Here is a 15681-nt window from a genome sequence, read left to right on the forward strand (position 1 = left end):
ATTATAAATATTGTGTGACCCATCCATTTGAGTGGCCATTATAGGTTTATCAAGTATTTTTAATAAATGTTCTGGTACTATTTCTTTATTGATTAAACAGCTAGTACATCCGGGATCTATTAATGCTAGAGTTTCTATTTCTACGTCTTTTATTTTAATTTTTACTAATACTTTTATGGTAGAGAATTCTTTATCTTCATTGCATATTAGACCAGTGCTATTATCTTCTAAATTCATAAGTTCTGTTTCTAACTTTTCTAAATGTACCGCTTCTTGTGTATCCGTTTCTTCTATGGTGACTTTTGTCTTTCCTTTTTCTAGAATGGTTAATCTTTATTCTGGTAATCAATTAATTTATTCTAAGAAATTATATCATGCATACTACTTTGAATACAACAAACCAAATACTCAATAAAAAATAATTTCAGTATAACTAATTCCAATATAACTTATCCTATCATAATTTATCCCAGCATAATTAATACCAGTATAACTACAATCCTAATCAAACGACCCCTAACTTGTAATTTCCTATGTAATAATTGCTATATATGTTTTTCCCCTTTATTTTTATCCACAATGTGAATGTTAAATGTTGATTTGACTACGATTGGATGGGTTAAGACAAGTTAAACTAGTTATTTAATTCCTCTATTTCAGTATGAAATTTAAGAAAGTAAAAGGAAAATTTTGAATTTTATGATCTTAAAAATATTAAATATCAAAATATTCTTTAAATTTGTGATCTTAAACATGTCACTTAAAAACTTAAAATTAATAAAGAATTATTGAAAGTGAATAGAGTTCATTCTTTTTAAATATACTGAAAAATAAGAAGAAGGTCAAACAAATTAAAATGGAAAAGTCATAAATAAGTGAGTTATAGTTCATCACTCGATCAAAATTTGCCACTCACTTCTGAGCTAAAAAAAAAAAGGTCATGATCCAATATGTACTCAATTCTTAAAGAACATATGTATGTACATACATAAAAATAGCAAAAAATGAAGTGTTGGAATTCAATTTGGACCCCAACAACTTAAATAAATGACTTTCCTCAGAAACTCTTCAGACTCCTTTGCTTTTTTATTCATTTCACAGTTTGTAGAAACCAAAGAAGAAGACTGAGAAGACATCCTCTTGGCTTGTGAATATGACCTTACATTGTTCTTGACATGCTGATTTATGGCTCTGATTGTGTAATTCCACCTACAAAGTCCTTGATCTTTTAGTGCCTCTACCACTCCCACACTAGTTGCTGCTATCCATGCCCTGCTTGTACTCATCTTGCAATCTTGATTTTTGATACACTTTTGGACAATTTTCAAACCAATGGGATGAAACTGGAGTTTTAGAGGAGGCAATAAAAAAGGAAGTAACTTTTTAGCTAAAAAGCTCCAAGAAATCTAGACTTTAATATTTTGCCCTGTACTGAATTTCAGATTTTCTCTCCACTATGATGATGAACAAAAAAAATTGAATTTTAAGTATGAATTTTATTTTGAAAAAAAGAAAGTTAAAATTTTATGAGCAAAAGTAAAATTTCACCATAAAAATTAGTCGGATTAATAATTGAAACTAGAATAAATTTTAAAAATTAATCAAATTTCATCAATAATTAGTGGTTTTTGAAATTTAACTTGATCCTTTTAATGATGCTCGGCAGCCTTGATTTCCCAGTACAGGGGAACTACCAGTAACAAATTCTCTATTTAATTAGAACGACTTCATTAATTTGCTGAATTATCAATCACTTAGATGTTTCGAATGATTGAAAATAGTTGATATTATCTGCAAGCATGTTGCAATTTAACATTTCATAACTATATGCTTCTGTTGAGATGGAATTGGCAATCCATTCTATTTACAATCGTAGCCCTACAAAAATTACAATAAATTTCTAGAAAAAAAAAATAAAAAGGAAGATCAATTGGGACCCCAACAGCTCAAGTACATGACTGTCCTCAAAGATTCTTCAGATTGCTCTGCCTTGTTTGCAATTAGTGATGAAGAAAGTTTCTTGGCTTGAGAGTAAGACCTTATGTTATTCTTTGTGTGTTGTGCCACACACCTTAATGGGTAATTTCATCTGCACAAACCAACTTGATCTTTTAAGGCTTCAACTGCTCCAACACTGGCTGCCACTATCCATGCTCTGCTGCTTGAACTCATTTTAATTTTCTTCTAAAAAGCTCTGTTTTTTCTGTTTTAATTTTGAAGTACGAATTGGATGCTTTGAGTTTTTGGGACTAGGGCTGAATATATAGGGTGCGGTTTGTGAAAGTTGGTGGAGAGTGATAAACCAGTGTCTATATCTGGTAAACTATGTGCTTTGGATAAGTTATGCTGCCAGTGGTTTTCTACTTATTTTATCCTATATAAAGGGGAAAATATTTAGTTATTGATTTACTATTACTTCCTCCGTGATATTTTATCCGTCTCAAATTGAAATAATATAATTATTAAAAAAATAATTATTGATAATGTAACTTTATCATTTTGTCCTTCTTAATTATGTTTTGTTGTTAGTTTAATATTGATGGATGGTTAATACCAAAACACTATTTATATTTTTAATGGTACTCCTCTTTGCAATATTTTTTAAGAATACTAATAATAAGGAGTAATCAATTACACTAAGGATATAATAGAAAAAAAATTATTTTATCTTAATAAGTAAAATAAGGACAAATAAAATGAGATAACAAATTAAAAAATTTGGATGAGTAAAATGGGAGGGATGAGGTATTTATTTATGAGATGAATCTCAACCTTGGGATACTGAAGTTTTGGGGCTTTGAATTTGGACGGTTCTAGCACTCTACTTATGATAATTTTTAGTTATACTTAGTTCGTTTCATTTTATCCGTCCTAAATTGGAATCACACAGCTATTAAGAAAATAATGATTGATAATGTAACTTTACTATTTTGCCCTTCTTAATTGTGTCTTGTTGTTAGTTTCAATATTGATGGACGGCTAATACCAAAGCACCATTATATTCTTAATGATGTACTTTTAAAGGTATTCACTTTGCAACATTTTTCAAGAATGCTAATAATAAAGAGTAATCAATTGCACTAACGATATAATGAGAAAAAATTATTTTGTCTCGATAAGTAAAAAAGGACAAGTAAAATGAGACAATAAATTAGGAAATTTAGGACGAGTAAAATGGGATGGAGAAAGTAATTTTTTAAAATATTTATTTAATTATTTAACTTCATTTGTTGAAATTGCTCTTCAATACAAATCTTTATAATTTAATAAGTTATTAACCGTTAAATTATTTAGATATAATAGTAAGTTAGTATTTTTATATTGCTTCATATTTGAATAAAGTAAAAATAAAATATAATATTATATAAAGGTCAAAACACATAATATTTTAATTCATTAAAATTAAAATACTTAGTGAAATACTTAACTTACTTGAGCACGGTCAACCGATAATCGATAAGTGTATGTGCTAAAAGGTTGTAAAAATACTATTGATCTTCTTAAAAAGAAGAAGAAGAAGAAAAATTGTTTGTCACGTATGTTAGACGTTACAGAATTGTTATTTTAATGTAAAATATAAGCCAAGAATTATTGAACAAATCCTTAATTACTCAAAAAAAAAAAAAGTAAAATGATCCTCTGGACCCCTGTATTATGTTGATTTTGTAAGTTGGACACTTCTATTTACATGTTTGTCATCTGGACCTCTGATCCCACTAAAAAACAACATTTTAACCCCCTTTTTTGGTGAGTATAACGCACTCTCCCCCATGTCAGCTGTCATGTCAGCTGTCACGCCTGACATGTCTGCCACGTCATCTAAAAAAAATATTACATTAAATTTCAAGTCATTTTTAAAATGCTACATAACAAATTAAATATTAAAATTAATATAATTAAATAAGAAAAAATTATAAATTGTAGAAAAATTTGAATAATCATGTTTTTATTTTTTCTCACGAATTAAACATCAAATCCATTCCAAATAATTAAAATTCTTCTCCATCTAATTTAAATTTTTAACTATAAATTCATATATACAAACATAATAATTTTTTTATTTTAAAATTTGAATATTTTTAACAAATTCACATAAATTTTAATTTTTTTCAAGCGAAATTCACTAATTTTTTTCAATATTCACTGTCACTCACTTTCAATTTAAATTTAAATTTTAATTCCCCAAAAAATAAAAAGATTTCAAATTTAAATTTTAATTAAAAAATGAAAAGAATTGAATTGAGAGAGAAAATTAAAATAAAAAATAAAAAGTGAACGTGGGGGGAGGGGGCTGGAAGAGGCTGGGGTAGGGATGGGGTTGGGGGTGGGGTGAGGAGCAGCTGGACGGGGCTGGTGAGGTGTAAGGGGTGGGGGTGGGATGGGATGGGACTGGGTAGGGTGTGGGGGTAGGGACGGGCTGGGGGGTGGGAAAGGGCTGGACAGGTGTTGGGGTGGGGGGGCTGGGGGTGGGGTGTGGCGGTGGGGAGGGAAAAATATTTTTATTTTTAAATTTTTTTTTTAAAATGAAATTATTTTTAAATTTTTAAATTAAAAAAAGATGGAGGGAAAAAAAGGATCCTTTTTATTTTTTTTAATTTTTAAAAATATTTTTAAATTTTTAAAAATATTTTAAAATTATTTTTTAATTTTTAAATTTAAAAAGATGGAGGGCAAAAAAGGACCCTTTTTATTTTATTTTTAAATTTTAATATTTTTTATTTTTTTAATTATTTTAATGTAAAATTGGCAAAAATTTGACCCCATTCGCACCCAAGCGAGTGACTAAACTCTCTTTATCCTAATCACTATGACCTTGCCAATGTGGCAAGGTAAAAAATTAAAGGATGCAAAATATTATTTTTTGATGGGTTCAAAGTCCAGATAACAAACATGTAAGTAGAAGTATCCAACTTACAAAACCGACATTGTATAGGTATCCAGAAGGCCATTTTGCCCTCCAAAAAAATAAAAAAAAATGTAAGATTCTTAAAAGTTAAAAATACTTGAAAATGAAAAGTTATTTTAGTAGCAGCCCTAATTTTAGTTCTTGTACTACGGTAAAAGGGGAAAAGAGCAGTAAGGTCTTCTTGCAAAAATTACATAGAAAAAAGAACTTCGTTATTTGCTATATTGATGATTTTCACTCCTCCAAGAAAAGAGGAGGGAGAAAAAAATTCAGTTGACTTGAAAATTGAATTATTGATTTACATATTGATCATTCATATACTCCGGAGTTCAAAATTGATTCTATTATTTAATTGAATTAAACTTGAAAAATATAAATCGAACTAGACTTCTACTTCCGGTTCGGTTCTTTTTTCACTTCTTCCTTATTTCTTAAAGTTTTCTTTAATAAATTCTTCATTTGATAAAACGAAACAATTTATCCAAACGCTCAACATAACATGTAAGTATGTAACAACCATCCAAATAAAGAGTAAAGGAGAAGTGAAAAGGAATAGATGAAGAGCACTTGCAATTAGATAGCACAATTGAATAATAATTTCCAGAAATCGGATTGCAGAAATGGCAATTTAGCCAAAGCTCTCAATATCCTTTTTACAATATTGTCAAAAACTATGAGATAAAAAGTTGACACTAAATATAACGTGCTATTAGGATTAGATCAATTAGGACCCCAACAGCTCAAATACATGACTTTTCTGATAGATTCCTCTGATTGCTTCTTCAATTCGAATTTGTTTGTAGAAACCAAAGGAGAAGATTGGGAGGAGAGCTTCTTGGCTTGTGAATATGACCTTATATTGTTCTTGACATGCTGATTTATGGCTCTGATTGTGTAATTCCACCTACAAAGTCCTTGATCTTTTAGTGCCTCTACTACTCCCACGCTAGTTGCTGCTATCCATGCTCTGCTTGTTGAACTCATCTTGCAATCCTGATTCTTGAAATTAATTTCTGGCTAAGATTATGAAAATTTAATTTGCTCAAGAAGGCTAGTGCTTTTACAAAGATTTGGTTTTTTGTGTTGGTTGAATTATTTGGGATGGATTATTATATATATATAAGCTTGGTGCTCAGCAAAACTAGAGGCTTCTACCCGTTCTTCCTGTGGTTTTGGAGTATGGTTTTCCTACATTTGTGTGCTGATTTGGAGGTACATTTTTGTCCTTACATTTTATTTTTTTCACTATGAAAGAGGGGTGAAGTTGGAATTTCAATTATTACTACTTGAGCTTGGAGGATTGGTTGGTTGGTTGGTTGGTTGGTTGGGCTTAGGAGCACATTAATTCTTGTTCGAACTAATTTTAATTGTGACATATGCTGATGTGTCAAATAAAATAGTACTAGCAAAAGATGCACACGGTTTGCTAAGATAAAGAAAACCTGGTTGAAAATGAAACCACGTATATTTTTGGAGTAACGTGCTTCCCATTGTCACACGATTGTACATAAATTATAGCACACATTATTCATCTTATCTTGTTTTTCAAAGCACTTAATGGAATATTAGTCACGGATTGACTGACTCGATATTATAAGTTTATGATTTTTAAAATTTATTCTTTATTTTAAAATTTAAAGTTTAACTATTGATGTATGTCGGGGAAATTAGATATCCGCAAAATCGAAACAACAAATCTTGTATAAGCTAAAAGTATTTCTAAAAAAATTTAACTTAATATACAAATGTTATACCTTATTTAATTAAATAAACGACTACTTAGATACACTGTTGGACAATTTTCAAACCAATGGAATGAAACCGGAGTTTTAGAGGTAGTAATAAAAAAGAAAACACCTTTTTAGCTTATAGTAAATCTACAAGAAATGGAGACTTCAAGTAAAAGTTTTTATTTTTTTAGAAAAGTTATTTTAATTTAGTTAAAAAAAATAGAAACTATTAATGTTTAGCCATGAAAATTTCAAATACGATTTCGAAATTGTATTTAAAAAAAGTGAAAACAAATTTTGTTTATTTTCACTTTTATCACTCATACGTCTCTTACAAAATTTCAAAAATAAATTTAATTTATATTTATGGACAAATACAACTTTTAACTTCAAAACTTCAACTCCAACTTCAAAAAATTATAATTTTCATGGCCAAATGGTGCGTAATATTTTGCCAGTATTAAATTTCAGATTTTCTCTCCATTATGGTGATGAAAAAAAAAATTGTGTTTTTAAGTATGAATTTTACTTTGAATAAAAAAGTTAAAATTTTATGAGCACAAAATTCATCAAAAAAATAGTTTTGACTAATAATTGAAAGTAGAATAAATTTTAAATAATTAATCAAATTTCATAAATAAATAATGTTTTCAATCTTGTTTAGAAAATCTATTCCCAAAATAGAAATAGTGGTTTTTAAAATTTAACTTCTTTTTAATGATGCTCCAGAGTCTTAATTTCACAGTGCAAGGGAACTATGAGTAACAAATTCTCTGTTTAATAATTAGAACGATTTCATTAATTTGCTGAATTATCGATCACTTATATGTTTCGGATGATTAAAAAATAGTCGATATTATCTGCAAGCATGTTGAAGTAATGTGTGCCACTCAATTTAACATTTCATAAATATATGCTTCTCACGAGATGGAATGGCAATCCATTCTATTTACAATCATAGCCTTACAAAAATTACAATAAATTTCTGGAAAAAAATTAAGATCAATTGGGACCCCAACAACTCAAGTACATAACTGTCCTTAATGATTCTTCAGAATGTTCTGCCTTGTTTGCAATTAGTGATGAAGAAAGTTTTTTGGCTTGAGAGTAAGATGTTATGTTATTCTTTGTGTGTTGTGCCAAACACCTTAATGGGTAATTCCATCTACACAATCCAACTTGATCTTTTAAGGCTTCAATTGCTCCAACACTGGCTGCCACTATCCATGCTCTTCTGCTTAAACTCATTTTAGTTTTCTTCTAAAAAGCTCAGTTTTTTCTGTTTTAATTTTGATGTATGAATTGGATGCTTAGAGTTTTTGGGAGTGAGGCTGAATTTATAGGTGTGAAATTATGTAGAATTTGTGAAAGTTAGTGAAGAGTGATAAACCAGTGTCTATATCTGGTAAACTGTGTGCTTTGGACAAGTTATGCAGCCAGTGATTTTCTACTTATTTTATCCTATATAAAAGGTGGAAAATATTTGTTTATTGGTTTAATAAGTATTACTACTACTATTTGTTCATCAGAAATTCAAAGGAAAGACAAAGGAGATGGATCTCAACCTTGGGATACTGATGTTTTGCTGGACGGTTCCAAGATTAATTTTCTTTTTTTGGGTTGGGGGCCAAGTTGCATTTTTAATTTTTGTAATTGCCACGAAAATATCTGAACTTTAATCGGATTTTTAGTTGAGCATACTGAACTTTATGGGAGTCTTATTACCTACACGAAAATATCTGAACTTTGACCAAATTTTTAGTTGCGCATACTGAACTTTGCGTAGTCCTATTACCTACCTCGACTTTTTTAAGTGGAATTAATTTCCCTCCGGACTTTTTTAATGTGGAATTATTAACCCCAAAAACGCAATACCCAATTTTTGGCAGCTGGAGATGTAAACACGCGCTCTTTCTTCTCCATTTTATCATTTTCACCATTAAAACCATATTCTCCTACAAAAAATAATAGTAATACTACAAATAATTTCAAACTATTGGTAATACTACAAATAATTGCATATTTCTCCTACAAACAACACTGATAATCATCATTTTTCACCATTTTTCACCAAAATCTTGATTCTTAATTTTTGAAATTTGACTTTTATTTAGTTCATACTATTTTTTTAAGAGAATTTTTTCCCAATTTTCAAATTCAAATCGAAAATTTTCTTCAATAATTTTATTCAAATTGCAAAATCAGTAGTTTATGTTTCCCAGATTTGACTATTGCCGGAGCTCCGGCGAGACCTGGTCATCGAAAAATTGAGGAACGACCTGTTTTCCTCTCCTGTTTTCTCTCAATTTCTCACTACCTCTCTCGATTCTTCCCTCTCTTAATTCTATGGCAGTATGTGTATGGTTAGTGGTCTTCACTGTATGTGGAGTGAAGACAATGATTATGTGAGTATTATTTTAATGAAAAAAATAAAATAAAGGTTTATATTGAACTAAATAATTAGACTTTCGGAACTAAAAAATTAAACTAAATAATTTTATTCAACAATGGAAATACGTTATAAACTTTTGGAATACGTTGAACAATTAAAGACTTTCGGAAGAAATTTTACTGAAGTCACTTTCGGAATAAAATTGAAATTGTTCAATTTCAATTCAACAATGGAGCAACCATTGTTGAAGATTCCATTGTTGAATAAAAGAAAGAAAGAAGAGAGAAGAGAGAAGTGAATTAATGAAAAAATAAATAAAAAATATTAAACTTTTTAAAATTAAAAAATTAAAGAGTTTTTCAGAAAAAAAAAGAATTTATAATGTTTTTAACACTTTTCACGCGCTCAATACGCATGACTAACACGCAATGGGTCAAGTGGCAGATATATGTCATTAAAATACGAAAAAAAAGTTTGGGGGTAATAGGACCCCCGCAAAATTCAGTATGCTCAACTAATAGTCCGGTCAAATTTCAGATATTTTTGTGAGTATTCTCCCTTTTTTAAATATTTATTTAATTATTTAACTTCAATTGATAAATGTGTTTTTTTGCTCCTTCAGTATAAATCTTTATAATTTTAATGAGTTATTAACTGTTAAATTATTCTGATATAATAATAAGTTAGTATTTTAATTATTGGTTCATATTTGAAAACAGTAAAAGTAAATATATTATTTATATAAGGGTCAAAACACATATTTCAATTCACTAAAATTATAATACTTAGAGAAATATAGCAGAAATCAAAATTATAATTTACCAAAAACTGAAGGATAAAAAATAAAATTGTCTCTTTTTAATTTTATTTTTTTTACTGAACTCATACTATCAATTAAATTATACTCCAACCTTTCAGTTTCTACATGCTTGTATGCATTCTGATCGATGAAATATATTTTTGTTCTGGTAAGTTCATGGCCTAAATTAGTTTAGGCTGTTTTTCCTTTTTCTATTTACATGTTTTTAACATATCATTTCAATTAATACTTTGATTTTACAACTAATTGCAAGACGCTTCCTCTCGTTCAAATTTCAATGTCTTGAAGGCGTAAGGAAATGACAAGCTTAGCTCAAGTACTTACAACACCTTCACTATCAATCAATTAGTATACCGAGAATAAAGTGATTAAACACCTTCACTATCAATAGATGAATACGCCAAAAGTAAAGTATATGCTAAAGAATAAGTGAAAATACGATTGATCTTCTTGAAGAATAGAGTGAAGAAAAAGAAAAATTATTCGTAACGTAAGTTACATGTTAATCTTATATTACTGTAAAATATAAGCCAAAAATTATTGAACAAATCCTTAATTACTCAAAAAAAAAAAAAAGTGAGATTCTCAAAAGTTAAAAATACTTGGAAATCAAAAATTATTTTAGTAGGCAGCCATAATATTTGTTCTTAAACTACGAAAAATGGGAACAGAGTAGTAAGGTCTTCTTGCAAAAATTTCATAGAAAAAGAACTTCGTTATTTGCTATATTGATTATTCCCACTCCCTCAAGAAAAGAGTAGGGAGAAAGAAAATTCAGATGACTCGAAAGTAGAATTATTGATTTACAGAATTATCATTCATATACTCCAGAGTTCAAAATTGATACTATTATTTAATTGAATAAAACTTGAAAAATATAAAATCGAACTAGGCTTCTAATTTCGGTTCGGTTCTTTTTATTACTTCTTCCTTATTTCTTAATATTTTCTTTAATAAATTATTCATTTGACAACCGAAACAATTTATCCAAACGCTTATATTCATTAATCCATAACACAATATGTAACAACCATCCAAATAAAGAGTAAAGGAGAAGTGAAAAGGAATCGATCAAGAGCACTGGCAATTAAATTACACAATTGAGTATTAATTTCCAGAAAATTGGATTGCAGAAATGTCCTTTCCACAAGTGTTGACTAGGCAATTTAGCCAAAACTCTCAATATGTTTTTTACAATATTGTCAAAAACTACGGAATAAAAAACTGACACTAAATGTAATCTGCTATTAGGATTTGATCAATTGGGACCCCAACAGCTCAAATACATGACTTTTCTGATAGATTCCTCTGATTGCTTCTTCAATTCGAATTTGTTTGTAGAAACCAAAGGGGAAGATTGGGAGGCGAGCTTCTTGGCTTGTGAATATGACCTTATATTGTTCTTGACATGCTGATTTATGGCTCTGATTGTGTAATTCCACCTACAAAGTCCTTGATCTTTTAGTGCCTCAACCACTCCCAAGCTCACTGCTGTAACCCATGCCCTGCTTGTTGAACTCATTTTCTAATATACAATCTTGATTCTTGAAAACTCTTGTCTATGTTTGTGATGGTTTGAATTTTTGCTGAAATTGGCTTAGAGAGACTCGAATTTTTTTGTTGGTTAGAACATGAACTCTCAATGCATATATATAGTGCACTAGTTGAAAAAAAACTAGAGGCTTTTGGTTATACTTCCTGTGGTTTTGGAGCATGGTTTCTGGACTGTGAAAGTACATTTCTATCCTTGCATACATCTCTTAGAGCTCGTTTGATTGGAAAACAATTAATTTCTAATTAATTATCTCAAAATTGTTCTTCACTCTCAATATAATGCAATATAAAAATAACACTATATGCAATTTTGGGTAACTAATGATTGGATAGATTATTCTGTAATTTTATCCCAACCTAATATGGGATAAACTCATTCTAAATCAATATCGAAATTAGCTATTCGACATTGATTGAAGAGGGTGTAATTGGTATTTTCAATTATTATAATATACTTTTTCATGATCGCAATTATGGAGTGTAACTGTAGGATGGGTTGGGTGAAAGAGCACACAGAAATTGGAGCATGGTAGATTGGAGACACGTTGAGTGACATGTGCTGATGTGTCTAGTGCCAATAACACTAATATGCAGATGAAAATGCATGAATTGAGCACACGGTTTGACGTAGATTAAAGAAAATCCACTTGCGCCCAAACCATGGGAAAAGGTCATGAAAATGAAACCATTGAAATGTTTGGAGTTACCAACTGTACTGTAGTTTACCATATGATAAACTACCAAAATCTATGCCCTACCGATCAGTGTATTAAAAGACAATTTTGAAACTCGCCTGAGAATTCGTTCGAGGTAAGGCACTGGCAAAATGTCTCGAAATAAAAAGAGTGAGATTTTAGGCATCCAACTGTATGTTGTTAGTACACTAACGCCTAACGCTCGAGCACAGACCCAAAATTTAGAGGTTGTGAGTATTGGAAGGTTCGAACCATATATTAACACCGAAAGCTTTAAAGTTTCGCCTGAAAATTAAAACTCATCTATCTTTTTGGTTTACTAAATGCTTTTCTAAGTCCTATATAAATTTTAATATATTTTTTTTATATAATTATATCTAATCTGTGTCGAATTTAACGAATACCGAAGCATTAAAAAACAAGCCTTAGGTTTGCCCTTGGACTTGTCTAACAGATCTTAGGCAAATTATGGATTGAATTCCTTAATTAACTTATTGACCCTTATAAAACTACTAGTTTAATCACGCGTGCCTCGCAAGTGTAACATTTAGTTATTTAACATTAAACGACTTTGTCTATTGCGAAGATATTTAATAAACTGCAAAAAAGTTCAAATCACTTCTCGAAGATCACTTACACTTTAATATAATAACGAAAACATAACATATATTTTATCATATTTACCACCAAAAGTTTCAAGTGATTAATGGATCGTCACTTTTGCTTATGTCATGCAGTACCTTTTCATGTTGCTGCTAGAGGCTAAGAGAGACACATCGATTTGAACCATATTTGTAGTACGATTTTTTTTTGTATATATTTAAAATATTTTCTTATTTTTAAAGTTAAATCTCTAGAAAATCTTTAATTACTTACTTAAAACTTTTAAATATTTGGTACTTTTTATATTTTTCTTATTCTAACGCTTTCATATTTATTTCTATATTTTTCAAATTTTCTTAAAACCAACTTTAGTTGGTTTAGAATTCTTAAACTATTGAAAAAATATATTAGTTGTCATTAATTTTGATGACTTCGAATAAGGGAAGGTTTAATATAAATATTTAATTAATTTTCAACTCTTAAATATTAAAATAATAGAGAAAAAGTAATTTTGTCTAAATTAGAGACTATTAGATATAAATTATAGATTATAGATATAGATATAAATACAAATTATAAATTCACGTTCAAAGTGGTACATATCTATGTAATATTGATAGATTAACGTTTTGAAGTTCTAAGAAACTTAATTTGGCTATCATAAGGGGTGAAAAATCTATCAACGCTAAATTTATTTTTCATATGATATATATTAAGAGTCCTTGTTCTAATATTCCTTTCTATATATTTATGAATCATATATTTATTTTTTTAATATATATTTTATTTTTATTTTATAAGTCTTTAATGTAATAAAATAATAATTAAAAAAATAATAAAAAATAATTTGATCTAAAGTAGAAATTTTTAAAGAAAAGCAAAAAAATAAACGTTGCGCGTCTATTCCAAATAATCATTATAAAGATGCGGGTTGGCTCTATGTAGAAAGTGCATTAATTTTCACACGCTATATGCTTATATCCTAGCATAGAAACTATTCTCTCGACATTCTACAAAAAAAAACTATTCTCTCGACAAGCTAAATTAAAGCGACAATGAGCTTCCTGACAAGTTAAAATATTTGATTCCTTTTTAACACAGAATATGATTATCTAAATTTGCATCTTTTATCAAAGTGACAACCTTAATAACTTGATATGTGTTTCTAAGCTACTTTTAGACTGTAAATATTTACTCTCGTGGAAGTATTTACATCAAACTATATAAATTTAAGAAACAAACAAGCATATATATATTGACCTTAAATTTAATCTTTATTATACATTGGTTAATGGACTTCAACTTAAATGAAAAAGAAAGAAAAATTAATTAATGGACGTACCCTCTTTAAAGGTATAATATATTTAGGTTATAGGTTTGCTAGCTGTTGTATTATTCTCTTTTTCTTTTGATGAATTCTTTTAAAATAGGGATCTTTCAATAAGTTTCCTACTTGTAATAACCCACTACAATCATTAAACTTTTTCTTCTTCTTTTTTTGGTTTGTGTGTAATTTTATAATTAAATAATAGAAAATGACAGTTTTATTTATTGTGGAGATTTTTAGTGAAAAATAAAAAAATCAAATTATTTTTCTAAGAGTCTTCGTACTTTTAATATTTGTAGATTTCCCATCAATAAACTTGCATACAATAAAATAAATTATTAAAAATTGTCAATTAACTTAAAATAAATAATTTCGCTAGAAGACTCTAACTTTGACTTATATACTATATCACAATTTTGAACTACTGCTTTGAATGAAAAAACATGTTTCGAAGTTGCAAAGTATCATCTATTAGAGAAAGGTAGTTCTTTAAATTGATAAAAGAAATTAAAATTACCTCTAAAAATACTTCTGGCTCATATTTTGTATGTGTGATAAAACAAATATAATGATGATATGTTAGATCTCATGATTTATTCACTATTAAAATAATTGTGTATAATTAAAATTTAGAAGCTAATTCATATAATGAAGAAGGCTAGAAAACTCTAGTGATGAATGCAAGAAGAAAACTTTAATTAATCATCAATCATCAAATCCAAAACTAAATTAGAAGAAAACATAGAAATAGAAGAATCACACGTATTTTTTCAAGTAAAATTTGATCAAAATACTACTTAAATAGAATTATAGACATTTTTTTTTCATATAAGATAAAATTCTATATGATTTAGAGTTTTTTATATAAGATATAATTCTAATTGATTTCGAAGTGTTAAGTATTACGATTTCTTACCTAAATCAAATAATTTTTTTCCTTTCTATGCATAAATTTTTTTCCTTAAAAAAGGTATATTTTGATTAGTAAAAATTTTTCATTAAAAACCGCGCTGCATGCGTATTCTTTTTCAATAACTATAAATTTGATCCTTAATTTTGTTTCCTTTTCCATCGTTTTCTCCTATTAAGTTGTGAAGGACTTCAAAAAAAATAAAAATAAAAATAAAAATTACATTTTACATTTAATTCCTTTTTGTTTTTAAATTTCTCCTTTTTTTTTTTTTTTTTTTTCCTTTTGTGTATCTTAAGTATTTAAATAATAATTTAATGTTAATTATTTGAAAAAAATAGGAAATGACGATTTTGTCTATTATGAAGTGTTTTAATGAAGGGCAAAAAGTTCATATCACTTTTCTAAGGGTCTTCACACTTTTAATATATTATAAATTATAGATATAGATATAAATTATAGATATAAATTATAGATTATAGATTATAGATTGTAGATTATAGATACTCAATAAACGCATATTCATATATGAATAGGAAAATTGATGATAACTCAAATAACAAGTCATTATATTGCATAATTACTATTTGAAAGAACCGTGAAGGTGAATACATTTTATTAAAAAATATTTAATTAATCAAATTTTTCATCTTTATTTATCATTAATCTACATATTATTGTCATACATCTCAAATAATCATATTTTATCGTTTTTCATATATTTTAAAATAACCGCTATTTGAA

General features: G+C 28.2%; 4 protein-coding genes and 1 pseudogene across 4 annotated transcripts; all 5 read right to left on the reverse strand.

Moving 5' to 3' along the window:
• Positions 1-930: 930 nt before the first annotated feature.
• LOC107856799 lies at positions 931-1788 on the reverse strand. The gene has a single exon (XM_016701771.2). It carries the CDS (start codon positions 1284-1286, stop codon positions 1020-1022), a length of 267 nt encoding a protein of 88 aa, XP_016557257.1. The 5' UTR covers positions 1287-1788; the 3' UTR covers positions 931-1019.
• On the reverse strand, positions 1769-2343 carry LOC107856800 (annotated as a pseudogene).
• A 3136-nt stretch (positions 2344-5479) lies between these two features.
• On the reverse strand, positions 5480-6240 carry LOC107856794. Its single transcript, XM_016701767.2, has one exon. The coding sequence runs from the start codon at positions 5888-5890 to the stop codon at positions 5627-5629; it is 264 nt and encodes an 87-aa protein (XP_016557253.1). The 5' UTR covers positions 5891-6240; the 3' UTR covers positions 5480-5626.
• Positions 6241-7507: 1267 nt separating this feature from the next.
• Positions 7508-8181, reverse strand: LOC107856797. The gene has a single exon (XM_016701769.2). The coding sequence runs from the start codon at positions 7882-7884 to the stop codon at positions 7639-7641; it is 246 nt and encodes an 81-aa protein (XP_016557255.1). The 5' UTR covers positions 7885-8181; the 3' UTR covers positions 7508-7638.
• A 2724-nt stretch (positions 8182-10905) lies between these two features.
• LOC107856796 lies at positions 10906-11486 on the reverse strand. The gene has a single exon (XM_016701768.2). The coding sequence runs from the start codon at positions 11368-11370 to the stop codon at positions 11107-11109; it is 264 nt and encodes an 87-aa protein (XP_016557254.1). The 5' UTR covers positions 11371-11486; the 3' UTR covers positions 10906-11106.
• Positions 11487-15681: the final 4195 nt, after the last annotated feature.

The sequence above is a fragment of the Capsicum annuum genome, chromosome 7, assembly GCF_002878395.1.
Source record: "Capsicum annuum cultivar UCD-10X-F1 chromosome 7, UCD10Xv1.1, whole genome shotgun sequence".
NCBI classification, from domain to species: domain Eukaryota; kingdom Viridiplantae; phylum Streptophyta; class Magnoliopsida; order Solanales; family Solanaceae; genus Capsicum; species Capsicum annuum.

Bases quoted from the DNA above. Each gene is read 5' to 3' on its own strand.
- LOC107856799 (XM_016701771.2), bottom strand. From the start codon at position 1,286: ATGAGTACAAGCAGGGCATGGATAGCAGCAACTAGTGTGGGAGTGGTA.
- LOC107856794 (XM_016701767.2), bottom strand. From the start codon at position 5,890: ATGAGTTCAACAAGCAGAGCATGGATAGCAGCAACTAGCGTGGGAGTA.
- LOC107856797 (XM_016701769.2), bottom strand. From the start codon at position 7,884: ATGAGTTTAAGCAGAAGAGCATGGATAGTGGCAGCCAGTGTTGGAGCA.
- LOC107856796 (XM_016701768.2), bottom strand. From the start codon at position 11,370: ATGAGTTCAACAAGCAGGGCATGGGTTACAGCAGTGAGCTTGGGAGTG.